Consider the following 20,438-nt stretch of genomic DNA (forward strand, 5'->3'; position numbering starts at 1 on the left):
ACTTATTAGTGTCTATATTCATTTTCTCTTAAGAGCCTTAGATATTGAAGTAACAAGCTTTCCTTATAATTACTTTTAGAAAATTTAGAATAATAATAATAATACAACATGACAGACACTGAAGTGTTTTTATATAAATTCATTTAACTTAAACTATCTTTGAGAGAGATACTATTATTACTATCATTTTCTGGATAAGGAGATTTAAGTCCATGGAAGGTAAATAACTTGCCAATAGTAATATATCGGGTATATTGTAGGGTCTAGATTTGAACCCAAGTAGTCTGATTTCAGAGCCCATATTCTTACTGCTACCAGAATCTGGTTTATTTTTTTGAATTAATATGACCAAGTATCCCCAGTAACCAAAAATGTACCATACTTATATACCTGTTTGTTGTTTTAAATCTGCAAATTTATTAATTTCTGCCAACTCCCCATTGTAAATGTAGTTTTTCCTCTTTGTAATTGATAAGTAATCTGAGGGCCATATTTTGAGCCTCTGAATATATCGTTTCCCTTTCACCCAATAGATTTTAGCACTCACTGATGATCCTTGCCTAAATCAGCTCCATGTCGGTGGTTGCATCTTGGTAAACTTTTGATGGATGGAGATATACTAGACTTGAGGTAGTCATTTTAAGGCATGTAAGCAAGCCTTGGTGTTTTAGCTATTTCTGAAATTGCACTATCCATGACATAGCTTGTAATATTGCTATGTTATCTCTTCTTCCCATTCCTCCATCAAAAACCAGCCTAAAATGTATTGTTTTAATCAATCTGCAAATAAGATTTTGAATCAAGGAAATATAAGTCCTCTGGAGTTCCATATCTCCAGAAATATCTGGTAGAGAAAATTGGAAAGAAACCACAGTTAAATTTTAACCCAGAAAAAGTATGGCCCTGGCTGGTATAGCTCGGGATTGAGCAGCGGCCTGCAAACCAAAGGGTCGCCAGTTCGATTCCCAGTCAGGGCACATGCCTGGGTTGTGGGCCAGGTCCCCAAGAGGGGACGTGCAAGAGGCAACCACACATTGATGTTTCTCTCCCTCTCTTTCTCCTTCCCTTCCCCTCTCTCTAAAAATAAATGAATAAAATCTTTAAAAATAAAAAGACTGCCTCTAAAAAAAAAAAGAAAGAAAAAGTCTAAAAGACTCATTTCTTTGGTGGTGCTTTGTCCAGCAGAGGGCAATGTATTACCAGTCCTGGTTAAAGCTCTTTTGGTATTAAACGCTGAAGCTTTGAGTTGCCTGCATTGTACTATTTTCCAACCAGAAACTTAAAACAATTTAAAAGTTTAGTTTTTTAAAGCTCTAACAAAATGATAAACTTCTTTATTTTAGTAGCTGAAAACCACTTTAAACATTATAGAATAAAGGTAATTGTACGAACATTGGATTTCTGTCCTTAAGATGAAAACCCAGTGCCATTCATCTGCCTTTAACAGGAAATGTCCTTTGAGGATTGTTCGTTTTGCTTTGTACTGGTGATTATCACAAGAGTCACCTTTGTAAAACCTTCATAACTATAATTATTCTAGTGGTAAAAAGAAAGTCTGACATTGGAGTATGTGAAAGCTTCTGTCATATTTTTACTTTTCCTTTAACATTTTTGAGTCATAGCAACTGATAGACATAAGTTTAAAAATCAAATAATACTAAAAGTCTTGTAATAAAAAACATCACGACTATTAATCAGTGTAATTCAAAACACATTTCATCTAATGAAGAACGTATAGGAGAAGTCACCTTCATCATCCACTATAGTCATTTCCTCCTGTCAGCCTAATAACAAACTGTGCGGGTTGCTTCATCTTCAGTCTGTAACCAGTTGCCTCCTGATCTCCATCAGGGGGAGTTACAGGTTTGTTTTTATCTATGAGAACACATGGTTTATTACTGAATTCAAAAACCCTACCACTCCCCACCCTGCAGTAGTTTGAAAGATATCTCTTCCTCTCTTAGATACACACACACAGAGAAGGGACGGGGAGCTTTCAAGTAAAATAATTCCAAGCATTGTCTTTTTTGTTAACAAAATAAGTAAATTTGTTGCACCTTTTTAGAAATCAATGGCACACATACTTTCCATTTATATTTTATATGCCTCATTTATCTATTGCGTACCAAACCACCTCCAGACTTGGTGGCTTATGACAACAACCATCTGTTCGTTGTCAGTTCTGCAGTTTGTTCTGTGCTCAGCTGAGCACTTATTCTGTCAGTCTCACCTGGAGTCATTCCCGTAGCTTCTTAGTCATCTGGCAGCTCAGCTGAGGTGGCCTCACTCACATGTCTGGAGCCTCAGCTGGGGTGGTTGTGCAGGCCGAGCATCTCTCTCCATGTCATCCATCGTTCACCCTGGGTTTATTTACAACAGGATGGTCTCAGGGTTCCAAGAGGGTAAAACTGAAAGCTGTAAGGCCTGTTAAGGTCTTGTTCTGATGTCGTACAACATCCACCACATTTTATTGATCAAAGCAAGTCACAGTACCTGCCCAGATTCAAGAGGTGGGCAAAGACTTCACCAGTGGATGGGAGGAGCTACAGAGAATATTAATCTACCATTTTAATCTGCCACTTTTTAATGTTTTTGCAATTGTAATGTTCTAACTAGCTTTTTATATTTTTTCCTTAAAGTGCAGTGCATTTGGCTTTTTTGGGGGGAAGATCAATATAGTATGTATACCTCAGAGTCCATCATTTCTTGGGTAATATTCCAAAAAGAAAAGTTAAATGTACTTGCAAAGGGACACCCACCATGTCCTACTTTGGTCTTGGAGCTGTCAAATTATTTTCATTGTTTCTTATATTAAAAGGTATATTGAAAGTATCATGAATCCATACTGTTTCCTTTGGACTTTTTATGCTCTGTAAATAGCCTCTCCCTCTCTTTGCAATTTACATGCTTTTCTGAGTAACAGAATGAAATCGCTCACCATGTCCCAGACTGTGAACCACCTCTTTGTCCACCATCTCTACATTGTCTATATTTCCTACCTGTTACCCATCTTGGTTATCAGATGGGTTATCAGAGAGGGAGAGAGGGAGAGAGACCATATTTACATGACTTTAATACTGTATGTTGTCATAATTATTCTATTTTATTATTATTGTTGTTAATCTCTTACTGTGCCTAATTTATAAATTAAATTTTATCATAGGTATGTATGTTTAGGAAAAAACATAATATATATAGGGTCCTATCCAAGGTTTCAAACATCCACTGGGGTCTTGGCACATCGCCCCCACAGATGGGGCCCTCTAATGTAGAAAGATGACCATTCTTGCTTGCCCCTTGTAGCTTGTCTCCCCACCATGCTAGGATATACTCATTTCTCAAGGTTTCGCTATTTTCAGGATCACAAATGCAAACTATCAGAGCATAAGACCCACATTTACTTACTAAGCCGACTTTTCTCACTACTTGCCACATATATTTGGAGCTCTCTAATCAGTCCCCACAAGAGCTGACCCTGTATGTCCCAGTGTTTTTCAAGTCTCACTGGCCACAAAGGGGAACTGAATATGAGCATGCATGCAAACCTCATCAGTTCCCTTTGCAACCAGCTGAAAGTTGTTTTTAATATAGAGGAAACAGTGTTTTTTCTTTTGAGTACAAACTGAATTTCTACAGATATGAAGCATTTCTGCTTCTGGCAGATCAGGGGACGCACAAAAGAGGAGGGCGCTAAGTTGCGAGAAAGGCAATTAAAAGAGAAAGTAGGAAAACAGAAATTGGGGAAGAGAAAAAGGTGCTGCTGAGTGCCGGAAAGGAAAACAGTGGAGGTGCAGGGTGTAATAGAACAGGAGAAGAAACAAGAAATGTAGAAAGGAAATTGTAACAGGAAAGCGCCTGTACTAGCATGGCCAGCAGTACTAATGGAAGGCATTGAGATCTTTTGGTCCAGAAGTTTGCCATTGCATAAAATGTGAAAATATAGCAAATCAGAATGATTACCATTTCCACCTGAGTTCGTACTATTGAGCCAAGTCTACAGGGAAGGTGTCTTGTCCCCACTTCAGGATATGATATGCTAACCTGTTGGACCACTCTGATTACACAGAACAAAGCCAGGGGTCAGTAAGAAAGCAAAGAAACCTGAACACCTAACATAAAAATCATAAACATCGCAGAATCCATCAACTTATTTTATATATAAACAATCCCTCAAGCAATAAACACTTATGAATGCCTACTCTGTGCTGAGCAAGGGACATTGGCAAAAGAAGATTCAGGGAAAGTGCTTGGGGGCCATTGACCATATGGCGAGTAGCTACCTCCCCCAAGCTGCACACATTTGAGTAGCCCTGCGTCCACTACTGCATTGGCATATCATCGCAGGGCTTCTGGTAGCCAATCATTATTAAGGCATTGAATGTTCTGTAAAATACAAAACTTCTGTTAAAGGGATCTAAAGAACATCTCAGCCAAACTTTGTTAAATGCTTTGCTACCTTCCGAGCCTGCTGGGGATCCAAACTACATTGAAACAGTTCTATTAGCAAATAACTCACTGGCTTTCTACTCTATTTAAGATCTGTAATTATTAGAAAACCCTCTCTTACAATCCAGTGAAACATGCTGCAACTCCCATCTTTCACTGATCCTCTTTATGCTTGCTCTCCGAGGCTACACAGACACACACACACACATTTTTGTTCTAATAGCTTTCCTTTAGTTTTTTGCTTCAAGGCTAAATAATCCCATTCTTTCAGCTGTCATTCATCTGTCATCCTGTAAGGTACTCTCATTCCCATCTTCTACTTGCTCAAGTTTCAGAGTATGGTTCTGACCAGCACAAAATAAAATGGGTCTGCTCCGTTCCTGGCCGGGACATTACTGTTATTAACAAAAGCTAAAGTTAAATTACCTTTATGAGTTACTCCCCCCCCGCATTTGATCCAGGTCAGCTTCCACTGCATATCCTCCTAGTTCTGATGTTTACCTTCATCTGGCAATCCCATTTTATGTATTTCCCCTACCTTTCCCTTGGCATTTGAGTATTTGGATTACATACATTGACTGTTTTCTGCAGACCAAGTACATTTACTGATTCATTTAGTCCTCATAACAATAATATGAGTTACATACTCCTGTTATTCCAATTTTCTCATTAGAGGAAAGATTACATAGTAAGTGGTAGAGCCAGAGATTGAACTCTGGTCCAACTGCAACAACCGCCCTCTTAACCTGTATTGTGATGCTGCCCTTCGGTTCATTATTTAATAATGTTTAATGTCATTGGGCTAAGAAGACCTGTTAGATCCAGACCCACTACAGTGCTTGCCATGGCCTTACCAGTGGGATGATAACACTCCTGGTCTGTTGCTCAAGACTCTTCCCCTGGACTGTGTTTGAGTGGGCAATGCCAACATCTTCCTAATCCCCCCTTTTTCTTCTAATCTTCCCTCAGTCTTGCCCCCTATTGTACAGCCAACTCTTTCTTTAAATATGTTCATACATTTAGCAAGTCAACTCCTGGTGTAGGAGATTTTCTGTGCTTTAAAATCACTTGCATATCTGTACTCAGATGTTTTAATTTTGTAGTTTAACTCTCAGAAAACATTTCTATTTCTGTGTTCTTAGGGAATACTTCATTCTGATTCCTATGTACTATTTATGACTGAAATGCCAAACTGTCTTAATTGTAAGATATTTCATCTGCAGTTCTTTAGTGTCATCCTTGAAGGGGTGTATCTGCATCAAAGGGCCAGGGTCTACCTAGATTTATTGATTAGAAAATGTCTTACTTTGCCAGAAAGTGTCTGGCCAAAGATACCATAAGCAAAGTAAATGATAAGTTCCATATTGGTAAAAGTATTTGTAACCCACATGAACAACAAAAGATTAGTTTCCAGAATAGAGATTACTTCAACAATTTGAAAGAAAGAAAAGAGTAAAAGGTAAGCAACTCATTAACAGAAAAGGAAAGAGAGGTGTAGATATGAACAGGCACATTCACCCAAGAAGAACTCTGAATAGACCAAAAAAAAAAAAAAAACCATGTGATGATACGCCATTTCACTCATAATTATGGAAGTACAAATTAAAACCACAGGGAGACGCCATTTCACACCTACCGTGCTGGCAAAAGTTAGTAAATCTGAGAGAACCAAGTATTACTGGGGATGTGGGCAAAGAGGAATTCATGTCTTGCTAGTGGTGAAATAGGTATATAAACTAATGAAATTATTTTGGAGAGCAATTTGTCACAACTAAGATAAACTGAAGATGTGCGTGCCCGTACAACCAAGCATTTCTACTTCTACATGTTAACCATAGGGAAATTACACACATGTGCACAGAGCGTACAAGAGACTTCACTTGAGCATGGTTTCTAATAGAAAAAAAGTGGAAACCACCTAAGAACCCATTGTTAAGGGAAATGGCGAAATGAACTGTTGTTTATTTGCACAACAAAACATTTTGTGTAAAAATACCACGGTGCATCAGTGAAAATGAATGAGAACTATATATGCCAACATAAACTAATTTGAGTGAAAAAAGTTTACAAAAGAATGTAGTAATAAGATATTATTTGTGTAAACTTTTTAAACAAAAACTAGTGTGTAGTGTTATGCATACATATGTTATAAAACTGTAAAATTATATATCAGAATGATATACACTAAGTTCAGGAATGAGGCTACCTTGAGATCAGCTTTAGTATCTCTAAACTTTTTGGATTGTGTAGGTACAAGGAAACAGTTAAGCAAAGAAGCCAAAACGTTAACAACTGTGTACTTTGGATGATAAGTGTTTAGCTGCCTGTTAAGTTCTGTTTTCTCTTTTTTGTATATTTGAAATGTTTCATAAAAAAGATTATATATAGAATTACCAAATCGTAGTATAACTGCAGCAGTTTATTTTTCCTCCTGAAATAACTTGCATCATCAACACCGGTATCCAAAGCATAAGTAGAAATCTTTTTCAAATCTCATCTTACAATTGTTCCTTATGCATTTCCTAGGCCAGAAGCAAAATTAGTAAGGGTGAGATGCTCTGACTTGATTTTTTTTTCTTCTGTTCAACCTGTATTCTTTTTTAAAAAATATTTTATTTATTTATTTTTTGAGCTAAGGGGAAGGAAGGAGAAAGAGAGGGAGACAAACATCAATGTGTGGTTGCCTCTCGTGCGCCCCCTACTGGGGACCTGGCCTGCAACGCAGGCATATGCCCTGACTGGGAATTGAACCGGTGACCCTTTGGTTGGCAGGCCCACACTCAGTCCACTGAGCTACACCAGCCAGGGCTATATCCGTTTGTATTGGATTATCATCCATATTTCAGGCATAGCTTTCACAGAGTGTACAAATGTTAATAGCTAGATAACTAATCTTTAAGATTTTGGTTATTTGACATCACACAATCTTGATGAGTAATAACCAGGATATTTTGCCCCAAATACATATTAATGCTAATTTGTGTTTAAAAAAAACCAAAAGACATCTCACCAATTACCACTGTGCTTAGGCAGAATGAAATGAAAATGAAAAGCATTGTTTTAGCAGAGACAATGTCTATGAAATAAAAGTCTACCAACTTGCATCTCCTCTTATAAAATACTGTTGATATATATATAATCACAATGCAATGAGGATTCAAAAATAATAATGCATGTCAAGCACCTTGCACAGTAAAGGGCACATAAATAAATATATTTTACTTTGCTTCCCATTTCCTCACATGTGAACTTGAAGAGGGGAAATGAGAAGCAAAGTAGAAGTTTAGGACAAACCTAGCTAGTACTTCCCTTCCAGTTCTGAGTCTACTGTTACCACCACCAGACCAGACTGAACTGAGGCACTACAGCAGCCACTTACAGGACTGTGTTCTCAACTGGGCCATGTAGCTTTGAAAAAAAGACACTGCTTCATCCAATGTGAGGATGTTTCTATCTCATCTGAGTTGATGTAATCCAGATTATATTCTGAGTTTCTAATACTTTCTTATCAAAAATACAAGTTTCTTTACAAGTTCATGGTGTCTGTTGGTGCCTGACATAAAAAGCTCTCCATCAATGTCATATCTGTTGTGAATATTTGTCCAGCTTTGTGCTTTGCTTTTATTTTTATGATTTTTGACCCCCCAAGATCTATCTACTTTTTTTAGTCAAATCTATGCATTTTTCCCTATGGTCATTTCTATTGTCTTATCAATAGAAATTTCTTTCCTGTTGAAATTAGGAAAGAAATAGAAACTAGTTTTCTGTCGGTTTTATTCCTGCTCCTACCCTTTTGAGAGCCATTAATTTGTCATATAATCTTCTCATGTATCATTGAAGGTCTGCTTAGAGATGTGTATTATGTTCCACTGATAAGTGTATCTTTGCATCTGTGCCACAGCGTTCTCCTTACTAAAGGATAAGAATAGATTTTAATATCTGGTAAAATGAATTTCCATTTATATTTCAAAAGGCTAAAAAATAATTAGCCCATTAACACGTTTCTGCAAAATCCAGGTTGCCTGTTGAGAACTCAATTTCATGCTGTTTTTCTCTTGTGGATATCTTTCAGTAAGGCTTTGCTTCAAACAGTTGTAATTATTAGTTCTACTTTTATAGTACTGAAAAATCCATTTTAAAAAGAAGTTGAAAATAAGACCTTCTGTACTAGAACAGAATTTTCTTTTTCCAGTGCCCTGATCTTAGAAATTCAACCACCATCAAGCCCAGCTCTTCCCAGAGTAATTTTTAAAACTAACAGCAATACTCAGCATTTAGGTCTCTCTCTGGCAGTCAGGCAGTTAACTTTGCCCTTGTTTGGTTTTGCATATGTGAGATGTTATCTTGAAACTTTTTCTGGAGGTTTTTTGTAAGGTGAGGATACATTACTTCTGAATTTCCTTTTTCTCTATGCTTCTAGAACTAAACCTTGGGTTAGAGGAAGTAGGGACAGTGTTTCCTGCTTGCAAACGCTAACGCTTAATAAAAAATTAAATTTGCTAAGTCAGCAGTATGTTTTTCTTCTAAAACTTTAGAAACATTCTCAGGATTTAGGTTACTCTAAGGCATGTTATTAGTGAAATTTCTATTGGTAAACAGACATGCTGACTTTCATCAAAATGTATCTTACCACAAATATTAAGATTTAACTCAATGTACTTTTTAATTTTTTAATGAGTGCCATTGTATAGGGCTTTATAGAGGACATCTCACTTAATAAAATTTTGAGACAGCTTCTAGAACTATGAGTGTATTTGTTTCTTTTAATATTTCATAAAACTAATAATAATAAATGATGTGATTTAACCATTCAAATTATATGTTTATAAGAGATGCATGTAGGAGTATAAAATATTTACCAGTAATATAAAATAAATTAATTTTGAGAACAGGGAAAAGCAATATTTAAATCATATAAACAGAAATGCTGAATTTCAGATAGGCAGTGTTAACCTTGTCAAAGCAAGGCAGTTAATAAAATTTTATTACTTTTTCTGAGCCTCTAATTTTTCTGCTAATTTTAATTTTTATTCTCAAATGGTTTTGGTTTTTAAATATAATTCTGCATTGACCTATTCTTTTTTCAACCAATTGTGTGCACTTATTGAAATAGTGAGCACTAATTATATACAAGGCAAATCTCATGAAAATAAATTTAGCCCTAACAAAATTCTTCATACTTTTTTTTCATACTCTTCAATATTGATTTCTCAGCCAGTGGTCTACCTGAGGTTCCAAGAAGTGTTCTGACTATAAATAATTCTCATACTCTGTGACACAAACTTATGAATGGTTCCTTGGAGTTTGTCAGAACAGGCTTTTACATTTCCAGCCAAGATGGAGGCATAGGTAGAAATGCTTCAGTTCCTTGCACAACCAAAAGAAGGATAACAACCAATTTAAAAACAATTAAAAGCCAGAACTGCCAGAATAGCAATCTGCATGGAACTCTGACAATAAGGAGTTAAAGAAACATTCATCCAGACCGGGAGGAAGGACAGAGGGAGACAGGCAGCCAGGTGGGTGGAATGGACCCGCAGAAAGCAGCAAGTCGAGCGAGTGAGGAGGGACTGACTCATTGGGAAACTAAAGACTCAAAACCTCTAGCTGTAAATAGTTTGGGGGTTGCAAAGGTGGGAGTTTGTTGGAAAGTGGGCCTAGAATGGAGCAAGTGGCATTATCCCCTCTCAGACCCTTCCCCCACAGACAGCACCACAATGCAGCAAAGAGGGTTGCCCTGCCCTGGTGAATACCTAAGGCCCTGCCCCCTAACAACTTAACAGGTGCGCTGAGACAAAGAAATATGGCCCAAATGAAAGAACAGATCAAAACTCCAGAAAAAGAACTAAGCAACAAGAAGATAGACAACCTATCTGATGCAGAGTTCAAAACACTGGTAATCAGGATGCTCACAGAACTGATTGAGCGCAGTCTCAAAATGAAGGAACAAATGAAGGCTACCCAAAGTGAAATTAAGCAAAATATACAGGAACCAACACTGAAGGGAAGGAAATCAAACAAATAATGAAGGAAAACTTCCCCAGTCTGGTGAAGGAAATAAACTTGCAGAAAGTCCCAGAAGCCCAGAGTCCCAAAGAAATCGGACCCAAGGAGGAACACACCAAGGCACATCATGACTAAGTTACCCAAGGTTACACTTAAGGAGAGAATCTTAAAAGCAGCAAGAGGAAAGGACACAGTTACCTACAAAGGAGTTCCCATAAGACTGTCAGCTGATTTCTCAAAAGAGACCTTACAGGCAAGAAGGGGCTGGAAAGAAGTATTTGAAGTCATGAAAGCCAAGGACCTACATCCAAGATTACTCTATCTAGCAAAGCTATCATTTGGAATGGAAGGGCAGATAAAGTGCTTCCCAAATAAGGTCAAGATAAAAGAGTTCATCACCAACAAGCCCTTATTATATGAAATGTTAAAGGGACTTATCTAAGAAATAGAAGATAAAAAAATATGAACAGTAAAATGACAACAAACAACTATCAACAACCAAACCTAAACAAATAAACAAACTAAGCAAACAACTAGAACAGGAACAGAATCAGAGAAATGGAGATCACATGGAGGGTTATCAGTGGGGAGGGGGAGAGGGGAGAATCGGGGGAGAAGATACAGGGAATAAGCATAATTGGTAGGTAGAAAATAGACAGGGGAGGTTAAGAATAGTATAGGAAATAGAGAAACCAAAAAATTTATATGTACAACCCATGGACATGAACTGGGGAGAAAATGCTGAAGGGTAGGATGGTACAGGGTGGAGGGGGAATAAAGAGAAGAAACAATTGGGACAACTGTAATAGCATAGTCAATAAAATATACTTTAAAAAAATAGAACAGGCTTTTACATACTCAGTCAATGGCATTCTGATTCTGTGTTTGAAGAACAAATGCCAGCCAAACTTTTGAGAACAGTTGCCTTAATGACATCTCCTTATTACAGCTGTATGATGTTCTCTGCAGCTATGACCAGGAGTAGGAAAAAAACAAAACATACCCCCTTTTTCTATTCTGTTAAGCACCTCTTCCCCCCTTCCTGTCTCGTTCATCCTTCCATTCATTCACTCATTCATTCAATTATTCAACAAATATGTACTGATATGTATGCCAGGCAAGGCACTAAATAAACTCTGGGGAATCATCATCTCTTTCTCTTAGATCTTACTCTTTAGTTATTTTTGAACATTCATGAAAATTTCAGAATTTGCTCCTTTTATTCTAATCTACAGTGTTCTTTATTATTATGAACTATTTCCAACACTCAGAAATATACCAAAAATAATATAACAAATACCCATATACTACCACACAGTTTTAACAGACATTAACATTTTACTGTTTGCTTCAAATCTCTCCAGATATAACCCTTTAACTTTTAGTGGGTGTGCCTGTTGTGTATATTACTGTGCATGTTTTTTTATTTTTATTGTATAAATATAGACCCATGAAGAATATGGTACTGTGTCATGTAGTTTTGTATTTTACTTAACTGCTTTCATATGTTACATACCCTTTTGCAGTTTGTTTTTTATTCAACATTGTTTTTGAGGATTCGGTTGGTGCATGCAGGTGTAGTTCATTTCATTTAAGTGCTGTGCAGTACTGTATTTTGTGAATAAGCCACAGGTTAGCTCTCCATTCATTGCTGATTCATGCTCACTTAGGTTCTTTCCAATTGTTTGCTATTATGAACAGTAGTTCACTAAGCATCATTACATGTGTGTTCTTCTATATGTGTTTGAGGTTCTATAAGTTGTTAGGGTATGCATATCTTCAATTTTACTTTGTCAAAGTGTGGTTAAGATGGCTAGGTTTTAAGTCCTATTGCTAGGCTGTGGAATTCTTAGCTTATCTGTTGTTTGATTTTACTGTGCAATATTTAAATTCTTTCCATTTTATCTAAGCAGTGATTTCATTTTTTATTAAAAGTTTAATCATTTCATCTGTTATAGAGGTTTAGGCATCAGTGAATACAGTGGCAAATTTACAAGCTTCTTAAGTGACGATCAACATATATTTTCTGACATTTTAAATCAGCCCTCCAATCATTTAACTTACTTTTAAACACACTTTAAATTAGAATTAGGTACTTAGTTTTGAGTAACTACTTTAGTGACTTGAGAAACTATGACATTTCCTTTAATTATTCTGTTGTTAAAGCCATAAATTTAACAACTTTATAATCTATGTTGAGTGTTAGCTTAACAGTATATTTTGAAAAGATTTACATACAGATTTAAAATCTAGTGATCAGCGTAAGCTTTTCAATATCACAAATAAGAGCTTTGCGAAGAACCGACCCTTGTAAATGCTTGAGGTTTGTTTCGTAATATTTAGTTCTTCAAGGAATTAAGAGGCTTTTTAATACGTTTACCTCAAATGCTTTAAGAAGTAGTCTGAATTTTAGCTGCGGTGGACATATCATGAAGGGAGTATCCTGGTTTAAATTCTGAAGTGCTTTCACTCCTGCTCGATTCCCCTTGAAATCCTCTAGAAAGAAGTTGGCACATTATTTTGCGGATATTACTAGACATCAGGAAATACATGACTGGATCTAAGCAGCTATTGAAAGATGAGAAAACCAGCATAATCTCATTGGTTTTGTGAATTATTTCCTTCCAATAACAAGATGGCACATTTAGCTGTAAAGAAATATAGACAAATCGGAAGGCATGGTAGGGAACAAAACATATAGTAAAAATGATAAGCACAATAAAGGAATTCCGGGCTGTAGTGGCATATTTGCCAGAATTAGGAAATTTTGACCTCCTTTTCGAAATCCTCATTAGATTCTTGCCGATCTTAATATATGAAAGGATTATTAGTAGGAAAATTAGCCAGAACATTACCACAAGAACTAAATTAAAAATTGCTTCTCCTTTTGCATTAAGCTTATCTCTATAATGGAAACACATTGTGGAATTGTGACCTCCTTTCTTAAGGGTTAAAATGATCATAATTAAAAATCCAGTAAGAGCAACTGTCCATACTATACAGCAAACATAAATACTTTGTTTGGTTGTTATTGCTTTCCGTTGTTGTACAGACCGATTAATTTTTATGTAGCGATCCAAGCTGATGAATCCAAGCAAGATAATGCTAATGTACATGTTCATATAAAATAGTGTTCCCACAACCTTGCAAAGAATCACACCTAATGTCCACTTGTTTTCGTTAATGTGATACATTATTCGGAAAGGGAGGCAGAAGATAAGTAAGAGGTCTGCAATGGCTACATTAAGGAGGTAAATCTGAATGGAATTTCTTTTACGGTGGATACCCAGAAATACATAGAGGGCGATTATGTTTCCAAACAGTCCCAAAATGAAAATAACAGAGTAGAATGCAGTTAACACACGAGACAGTAATTTTTCATCCATGGGGCAGGCAGTAGAATTCGGTGTCCCTGAGTTGTGTGGCACGTGGTCACTATGGTTAGTTACAAAGGTTGCTCCCTGGGAGGAGCAAGGCCATCTGCTGACTGAAGCAGTCGTCATTGTTATGGTGTGACTTCTCTTCTTCTGTAGGGATCAAAAAGTGAAGGTACCAAATGACATGTTCTTCATGTGTAGCTTTTATAAGGTCTTCAGATTTTTCCTACAACAGAATGCCAAACATTGAGTCATTTGCTATTTTAATAAGTTACTTTAAGCATAAATAATAAATAAATAATAAACATAAATAATAAATGATTTTTTTCAGACATTGTAAGAAGCTTTATTTTTATCCTACTTTGGATCATTTCAGTATCTACACTATGTATGTAGCAGCACTATGGTATTAAAATCAAGCAGCAAAAAATATAATAGAATCTTATGGAATATCCTGTTCTAACCTTTCCTGTATCTGTGATATATGTTCAATGTTTGTTTTATTTATTATATTAAAATTAACTGAAATACAAAATCATCTTCATTCAGGGAGGTTGTTATGGGAATAGAGATGGAGGTGAAGACAAATGACAGCTTATATTTTTCAAAGATAAGCATCAGTTTCCCTAAGGGTAGTTACAGCCATAATTGAGCTGGGCCTACTGCTGGCCTCTGCTCAGCTTTCTGCCTTGACTCATTCCCTGGTATGTGGCGTTCTTTCATTATGACATGCATTGCCACATGGCATATGACTGACTGGTAAGCTCTCATGCCATGGTGGGATGAGAGCAGTCTCTCATGCCATGGTGGGAATAGAGAAAAGGGTCCTAACTGTCTTCCTTTTCAACTTAAGACCAAGTCCGGCACACTAAAATCATTTGCCTACAGGGGCATGCAATTAACATAACAGACCCAGGGAGCACAGCACCTGCCTGCACAAAAAAGCGAAGTTGAAGGGAATTGAAGGAAATAGGTACCTTTCCCTGGAGATGTGAACGCTTACAACGACGTGGAGAAAAGGATTTCACCTTAAATATGTATCTTCAAAAAGCAGAAGAAGAATCAATGAGTAGAAATTGCAGAGACAGATGTTGCTTGCTTTTAAAGAAATGCTTTTTTTTTTTTTTTTTTAAAGAATGAAGCCATCTATCTTGGGAGGCACTAAGGGTCTTACCACCAGAGATTGTCCAGACTACAACCAATTGGGTACTTTGTGGAAAAGATTCTCAGTGGTTCTCAATCCTGGCTGCATATGAGAATCCCCTTGAGGGCTTTATAAAGACTCTGATGCCTGGCTTTATCCCCAGATCTGATTTAATTGGTCTGGAATGAAAGGGAGCCCGGATAGCTCAGTTGGTAGAGGGTCAGACTTTTAATTGGTCTGGAATGGGCTCCAGGCAATGGTTTCCTTTAAAAGCTCCTCGAAGAATTCTAATGTGCATGCAGAATTGAACCCTTTAGCTACACAGCTGAACCATTAACTAATTTTTATTTAGCATTTGCTGTGTACCAGGCAGTGTGTTAATCATTTACATAATCCTTATAATAACTGTGTGAGGTAACTATTACAAAAGAGTTCATGAAAGATCAAGGGGTTATGACCTTGACCTATGACCACACAGATCTTAAATGGCAGCACCAAGTTGGGACTCAGATCCGTCTATCTTTTAGAGCCTCTGATCCTTTCCGCCAAGCCTCTCTCCTCCTCATCACATATGATCAGCATATTCTTTATTAATGATGAGTTCTGTCAGCAGTGTTTTGAGATGATTCCTTTAACATTATTCACATCAGCAATTCTAAGAAGGGATTATGCCATTTAGCTTGACTTCTATGGAAAAGGTATTAATCTTTTTAGTTGCTATGTTCATTATAGCAAGTAATAAGCACAGTCAAACCTTGGTTCTCGAACATGCCCTGTCTCAAACAGTTCAGTTCTCAACCAACTTGTTCATGGAGAAAATGCCTTGGTTGTTGAACAAAACTTCGGTTCTCGACCTGACAACCCTTTCATGCTGATACCTGTATGATCAGTCATGCATCTCTCAGGGGACAGACAAAGGAGAGAATGTTCGAGTATGCATGTGATTCAGTTTTTGAACAAATAGCTGCTCAAACACTCTTCCAGAACGAATTAAGTTTGAGAACCAAGGTTCCACCACAAAAAGTTTAACAAATCATTCAGCACTTACCCCAGAACATATCTTCCAACTTCCTTCTAGGCCTGATATCCTTAATCAAGATGTTTCTAGAAAGCTGTTAGCACAAAATACATATCCTGAAACCACTTGCCTCAGCTCTAACCTGCAAATATAACAAACAATAGTTAGACAAGATCACCAGTAAGCCTTTCTGGTTTTACTTTATTTTCAAACTTAAAGAAAATAAGGCAAAAGCAATGTATTTGTTTAAGTAGTAATAGTAGCCGTCCTTTAGAACCATATATTAGATGACTAGTGTTCGGTCATTTACTGACAAGTTAAATTCTGTTTTAAATGTAATGGCTGCATTTTGCCTCCTTTACAATGTGTCAATAAGGTTAAATCTGATATTTAACCATTATCTGTGTTCTTAAGGGCATTTATTGATGTTTTTAAAACTACTTATTTGATTTATTAACAATTGCCAGTGAAGACAGGAAGTGAACCACTGTCTTCACATAGTAGACAAATTTCTCGGTGGATATTATTTGTGACTCGTGCTATATTGAAGTGGTCACAATAGTTTTCTGATAGGAGATGGTAAATGATTTTGTAATATTGTTACTTGGCAAATACTGAAGATTGCAACCCTGTGTTAGTGCTGCATTAGTGTTACCCACCAGCACCCGACCTTCGCCAATATTTTTCAACTGGTTCATGTAGGAGCTTCATGAACCAGACAGATTCCACTGTGGCCCTCAATGAGCAAAAGCTTTTTAAATGCAATTTGGGTATGTTTGTGCAAACATGACATTGCTATGTGAAAGGACATACCTGTTTGGCAACAGTAGCAACCTATCACCACTTACAGTTTGACTGAATCATGATAATGACTGAATCATTCAGGCCATGTGTCAAAAACTGCATTAATTACTGCATACAGACTGAAAATTGAAAGCATGTTACTTTGGAAATAATGCTACTAATAATACATTAGTAGTACATTAGGTTTTGTTATAAGCTTAACTATGTCTAAAGCCCCATGTTTTTAAATTTTAGTTAGTTGAATTAACTAAAGTGTATTGTGCTTTTGCTTTTCTCTAATATTCACCTTATTTCCTTCTGAAACACAAAACTTAAATTTTTTTTTACTTTTTTTTATTGTTGTTCAAGTACAGTTGACTCTATTTTTCCCTCAGAAAACTAAAAATGGAACTGCCTTTTGACCTGGCAGTTCCACTGCTGGGATTATACCCTAACCACCCTGAAACACCAATTCAAAAGAACCTGTGCACCCCAATGTTCATAGCAGCACAATCTACAATAGCCAAGTGCTGGAAGCAGCCTAAGTGCCCATCAGTAAATGAATGGATCAAAAAACTATGGTACAAATCTTAAAATTAATAAATCTGGAATTACCATAAAGTAATAACAATATAATAAAGAAAATACAATCATTGAAACTAGGGAGACAGCATAACTTTAAAGTTAATAAGTTAAAAAATCATTTATAATACATTGGAAATAAAATCTGTTGCATATGAAAATAACTTTTAATTTGTTCAAGTAGATCTGCAAGTCTTTATGGCAATGTACAAAATACAGTGCACACAATGTGACGGTAACGGGAGGATGAGCTTAAATACTTCCAGTGTCCTAAAGTACTTCAAGTGACTAAGAAGGCAAGGCAAGGCAGCTTTATTCAAGCAGTTTCTAAAAACAAAGTGTCACCACGAAGCAGGTTTCACTTTTAATATTCAGCTCTATCAAAGTTTAACTAAAATAAAGGATCATTTATGTACTTAAAATCAAGGAATACTCACAGTTCAGGCTCCCTTGAAGTAAAAGGCACTGAACCCCAAGCTTCCCTAGACACAGAGACTCTTCTTGGTATGTCAGCTGGTTTCCTCCATCTGGTCTGTGGTGTAGTTGGTTAGGGCTTTCTTCTTTTTCAACATTTGCATGCGGTAATAGTTTTTTCCCCTTTTCTTTCTTTTTTCAATATGACAACCCTCAGACTTCATGTGAAAATATTAAAAAGCCCTACCACTATATAACAACTTTATCTATAAACTCAGTGAACACTTAACTTTAGGAAACTAATCTTTTGTATGAATACTTTCACCTTGATAATTGTGGGAAGTTTTCCCTTATGCCTCAAAATAAAGAAGCTTTATAAATTCTAAACAGAAATATGCATTTCCTCTTTTTTGCTAAGAAATGATATAGAATATGCTATATAAACTTTTTTCTTTAAAATATTTTATTATTTATAAAACATAACAGTGGGGATAAAGATACATAAGTAAAAATATAAACTCACACATCACAAAATAATATCTGTGGTGTCATACTATTATGTGATACAATAAATATAACACTTCATTAATTTTATATCTGATCACATAATTTTTAGAAATTGATTTTCTGTTAATGCATTTTATATCCTGAAAATGTATAATTTCAGCGAAATAATGTTTAATCAATATAATTAAATACTAGTCACTTGCTAATTCAAGATTTCAAATAACTTTTAAATTTATTATGATCTTTATGATACAACTGTTATTAGAGCTCATAAGAGCATGTTTTAAGCTGTGATGATATTGAGATAAATTTCTGATAATTCTATGAAATTTAAATTGTTGTTTATAAGAGTTGCTTGTTCGTGGGGAAAAATTTTTCTTTTCTTTTAATGTCCAGAATTTGGACTTTATTTTGTAGATAACCAGGAAGCCATAAAGTGTGGTAAAAAGACTCTTGTTTGACCAGATTTATTGATGAACTACTGTGAAGAAGCAGAGCATGAATTGACTCAGACTTGTGTGGCTGTGTGCTGTATGGACTTTTAAAACACAGTCACTAAATTTGTTTCTTTCTAGATTTGTTTTAGAAATTTAGTTATTCACATAAAATGGCATTCCTGTATTGAATAATACCTTAGTAATGAATTATTTTATTCATTAATTTTTTAAGTTCTACTTGATTTATACATTACTTTAGTATATTTTCATGTATTCCTTTAAGACCTTGGATTTATTTTCTAAAACAATCTTATAATTTTATAACTAAATGAGGTTTGTAATGGTATTTTCCCTGGTTCATCACCATGATAAACTCACCCAAGTAAGTTGAAGTATCTCCTATATTTTAAAGAAAATAATGAAGGAATTCTACAGTTTTCATTTTGGTCCAAATCTGATATTTAACCACTATCTTTCCATTTATGTAATTGCTGGCCCTGCATGTTAATGTCCTTTTTTTTTGTCATTTAAAATGAAGAAACTTAGTTTTTATTTTCCCCATAATAGTTTCTCTGCAGCTTTGTTTAACACTTAATAATATTTAACTCATTGAGCTTTAGCTAACATTCTGATCATTTCTGGGTACATACACTTTTCTGAACATAATATTCTTCAGAGCTTTTAGTTATTTATAAATATGACACATGGGACAGAATATTTTTAAATTGCTAGAATAAAATTATTTTGTAGCTCTTAAACCTCCCACCCCCCGAACCTCTGAAAAAGAAGATGACTACTGCATTGGCCTGGTTTGATTACTGTATTAGACTGACAAAAATTTTGTGTATATATTTTGGTGATATATCTTCTAGGCAAGGGAAAGAAAGGAAAAATAAACCTAAGGGACTACAGCAAATTAGAAAGCTTCTACACAACAAAAGTAACCATCAACAAAATGAAAAGGGAACCCACTGAATGATAGAACATATTTGCTAATGATACATCTGATAAGGGGTTAATTTCCAAAATTTATAAAGAACTTATAAAACTCAACACCAAAAAAAAAATCCAATTTAAAAATGGGCAAAGGATCTGAATAGACATTTCTTCAAAGAAGACATACAAATGGCCAATAGAAATATGAGAAAATGCTCAACATCACTAATCATCAGAGAAATGCAAATTAAAACCTCAATGAGATATCACCTCACACCTGCCAGAATAGCTACCATCAATAAATCAGCAAACAAGTGCTGGCGGGGTTGTAGAGAAAAGGGAACCCTAGTGCACTCTTGGTGGGAATGCACAATGGTGCAGCCACTGTGAAAAACAATATGGAGTTTCCTCAAAAACTTAAAAATGGGACTACTTTTTGACCTAGTGATTCTACTTCTGGGAATATATCCTAAGAATCCTGGAACACTAATTCAAAAGAATACATCCACCCCCATGTTCATAGCAATGTTATTTACAATAACCAAGATCTGGAAACAGCCCAAGTGCCCGTCAGTAGATGAGTGGGTAAAAAATAGCCATGGCACATTTACACAATAGTATACTACACAGCTGTTTAAAAAAAAAAGGAGAAGGAGGAGGAAATCTTACCTTTTGCGACAGCATAGACCTAGAGAATATTATACAAAGTAAAATAAGCCAGTTGGTGAAGGACAAATACCATATGATCTCACTTATATGTGAAATCTAATAAACAAGATAAACTGACA

The 20,438-nt window shown here is 35.9% G+C and overlaps 2 protein-coding genes across 12 annotated transcripts in view; one reads left to right on the top strand and one right to left on the bottom strand.

Annotated features, from left to right (window-relative positions):
• The window catches only part of CASK (calcium/calmodulin dependent serine protein kinase), a 439,221-nt gene that overhangs the window by 247,731 nt on the left and 171,052 nt on the right, over positions 1–20,438 (top strand). The window lies entirely within an intron of this gene.
• GPR34 (G protein-coupled receptor 34) lies at positions 9,633–17,942 on the bottom strand. 2 transcript variants are annotated; one of them, XM_053917282.2, is made up of 4 exons: positions 17,794–17,942; positions 16,022–16,133; positions 14,807–14,870; positions 9,633–14,055 (listed from the first exon to the last, which is right to left on the bottom strand). In XM_053917282.2, the coding sequence occupies exon 4, from the start codon at positions 13,953–13,955 to the stop codon at positions 12,843–12,845; it is 1,113 nt and encodes a 370-aa protein (XP_053773257.1). In that variant the 5' UTR covers positions 13,956–14,055; positions 14,807–14,870; positions 16,022–16,133; positions 17,794–17,942; the 3' UTR covers positions 9,633–12,842. The 2 variants fall into 2 exon arrangements, with proteins under 2 accessions (XP_053773257.1, XP_045043522.1); XM_045187587.3 differs by lacking the exon at positions 14,807–14,870 and having other exon boundaries at positions 17,794–17,941.

This window comes from Desmodus rotundus, chromosome X (assembly GCF_022682495.2).
Source record: "Desmodus rotundus isolate HL8 chromosome X, HLdesRot8A.1, whole genome shotgun sequence".
NCBI lineage: Eukaryota > Metazoa > Chordata > Mammalia > Chiroptera > Phyllostomidae > Desmodus > Desmodus rotundus.

Excerpts from the sequence above, each read along its gene's own strand:
- GPR34 (XM_053917282.2), bottom strand. The coding sequence starts at position 13,955 with ATGACGACTGCTTCAGTCAGCAGATGGCCTTGCTCCTCCCAGGGAGCA.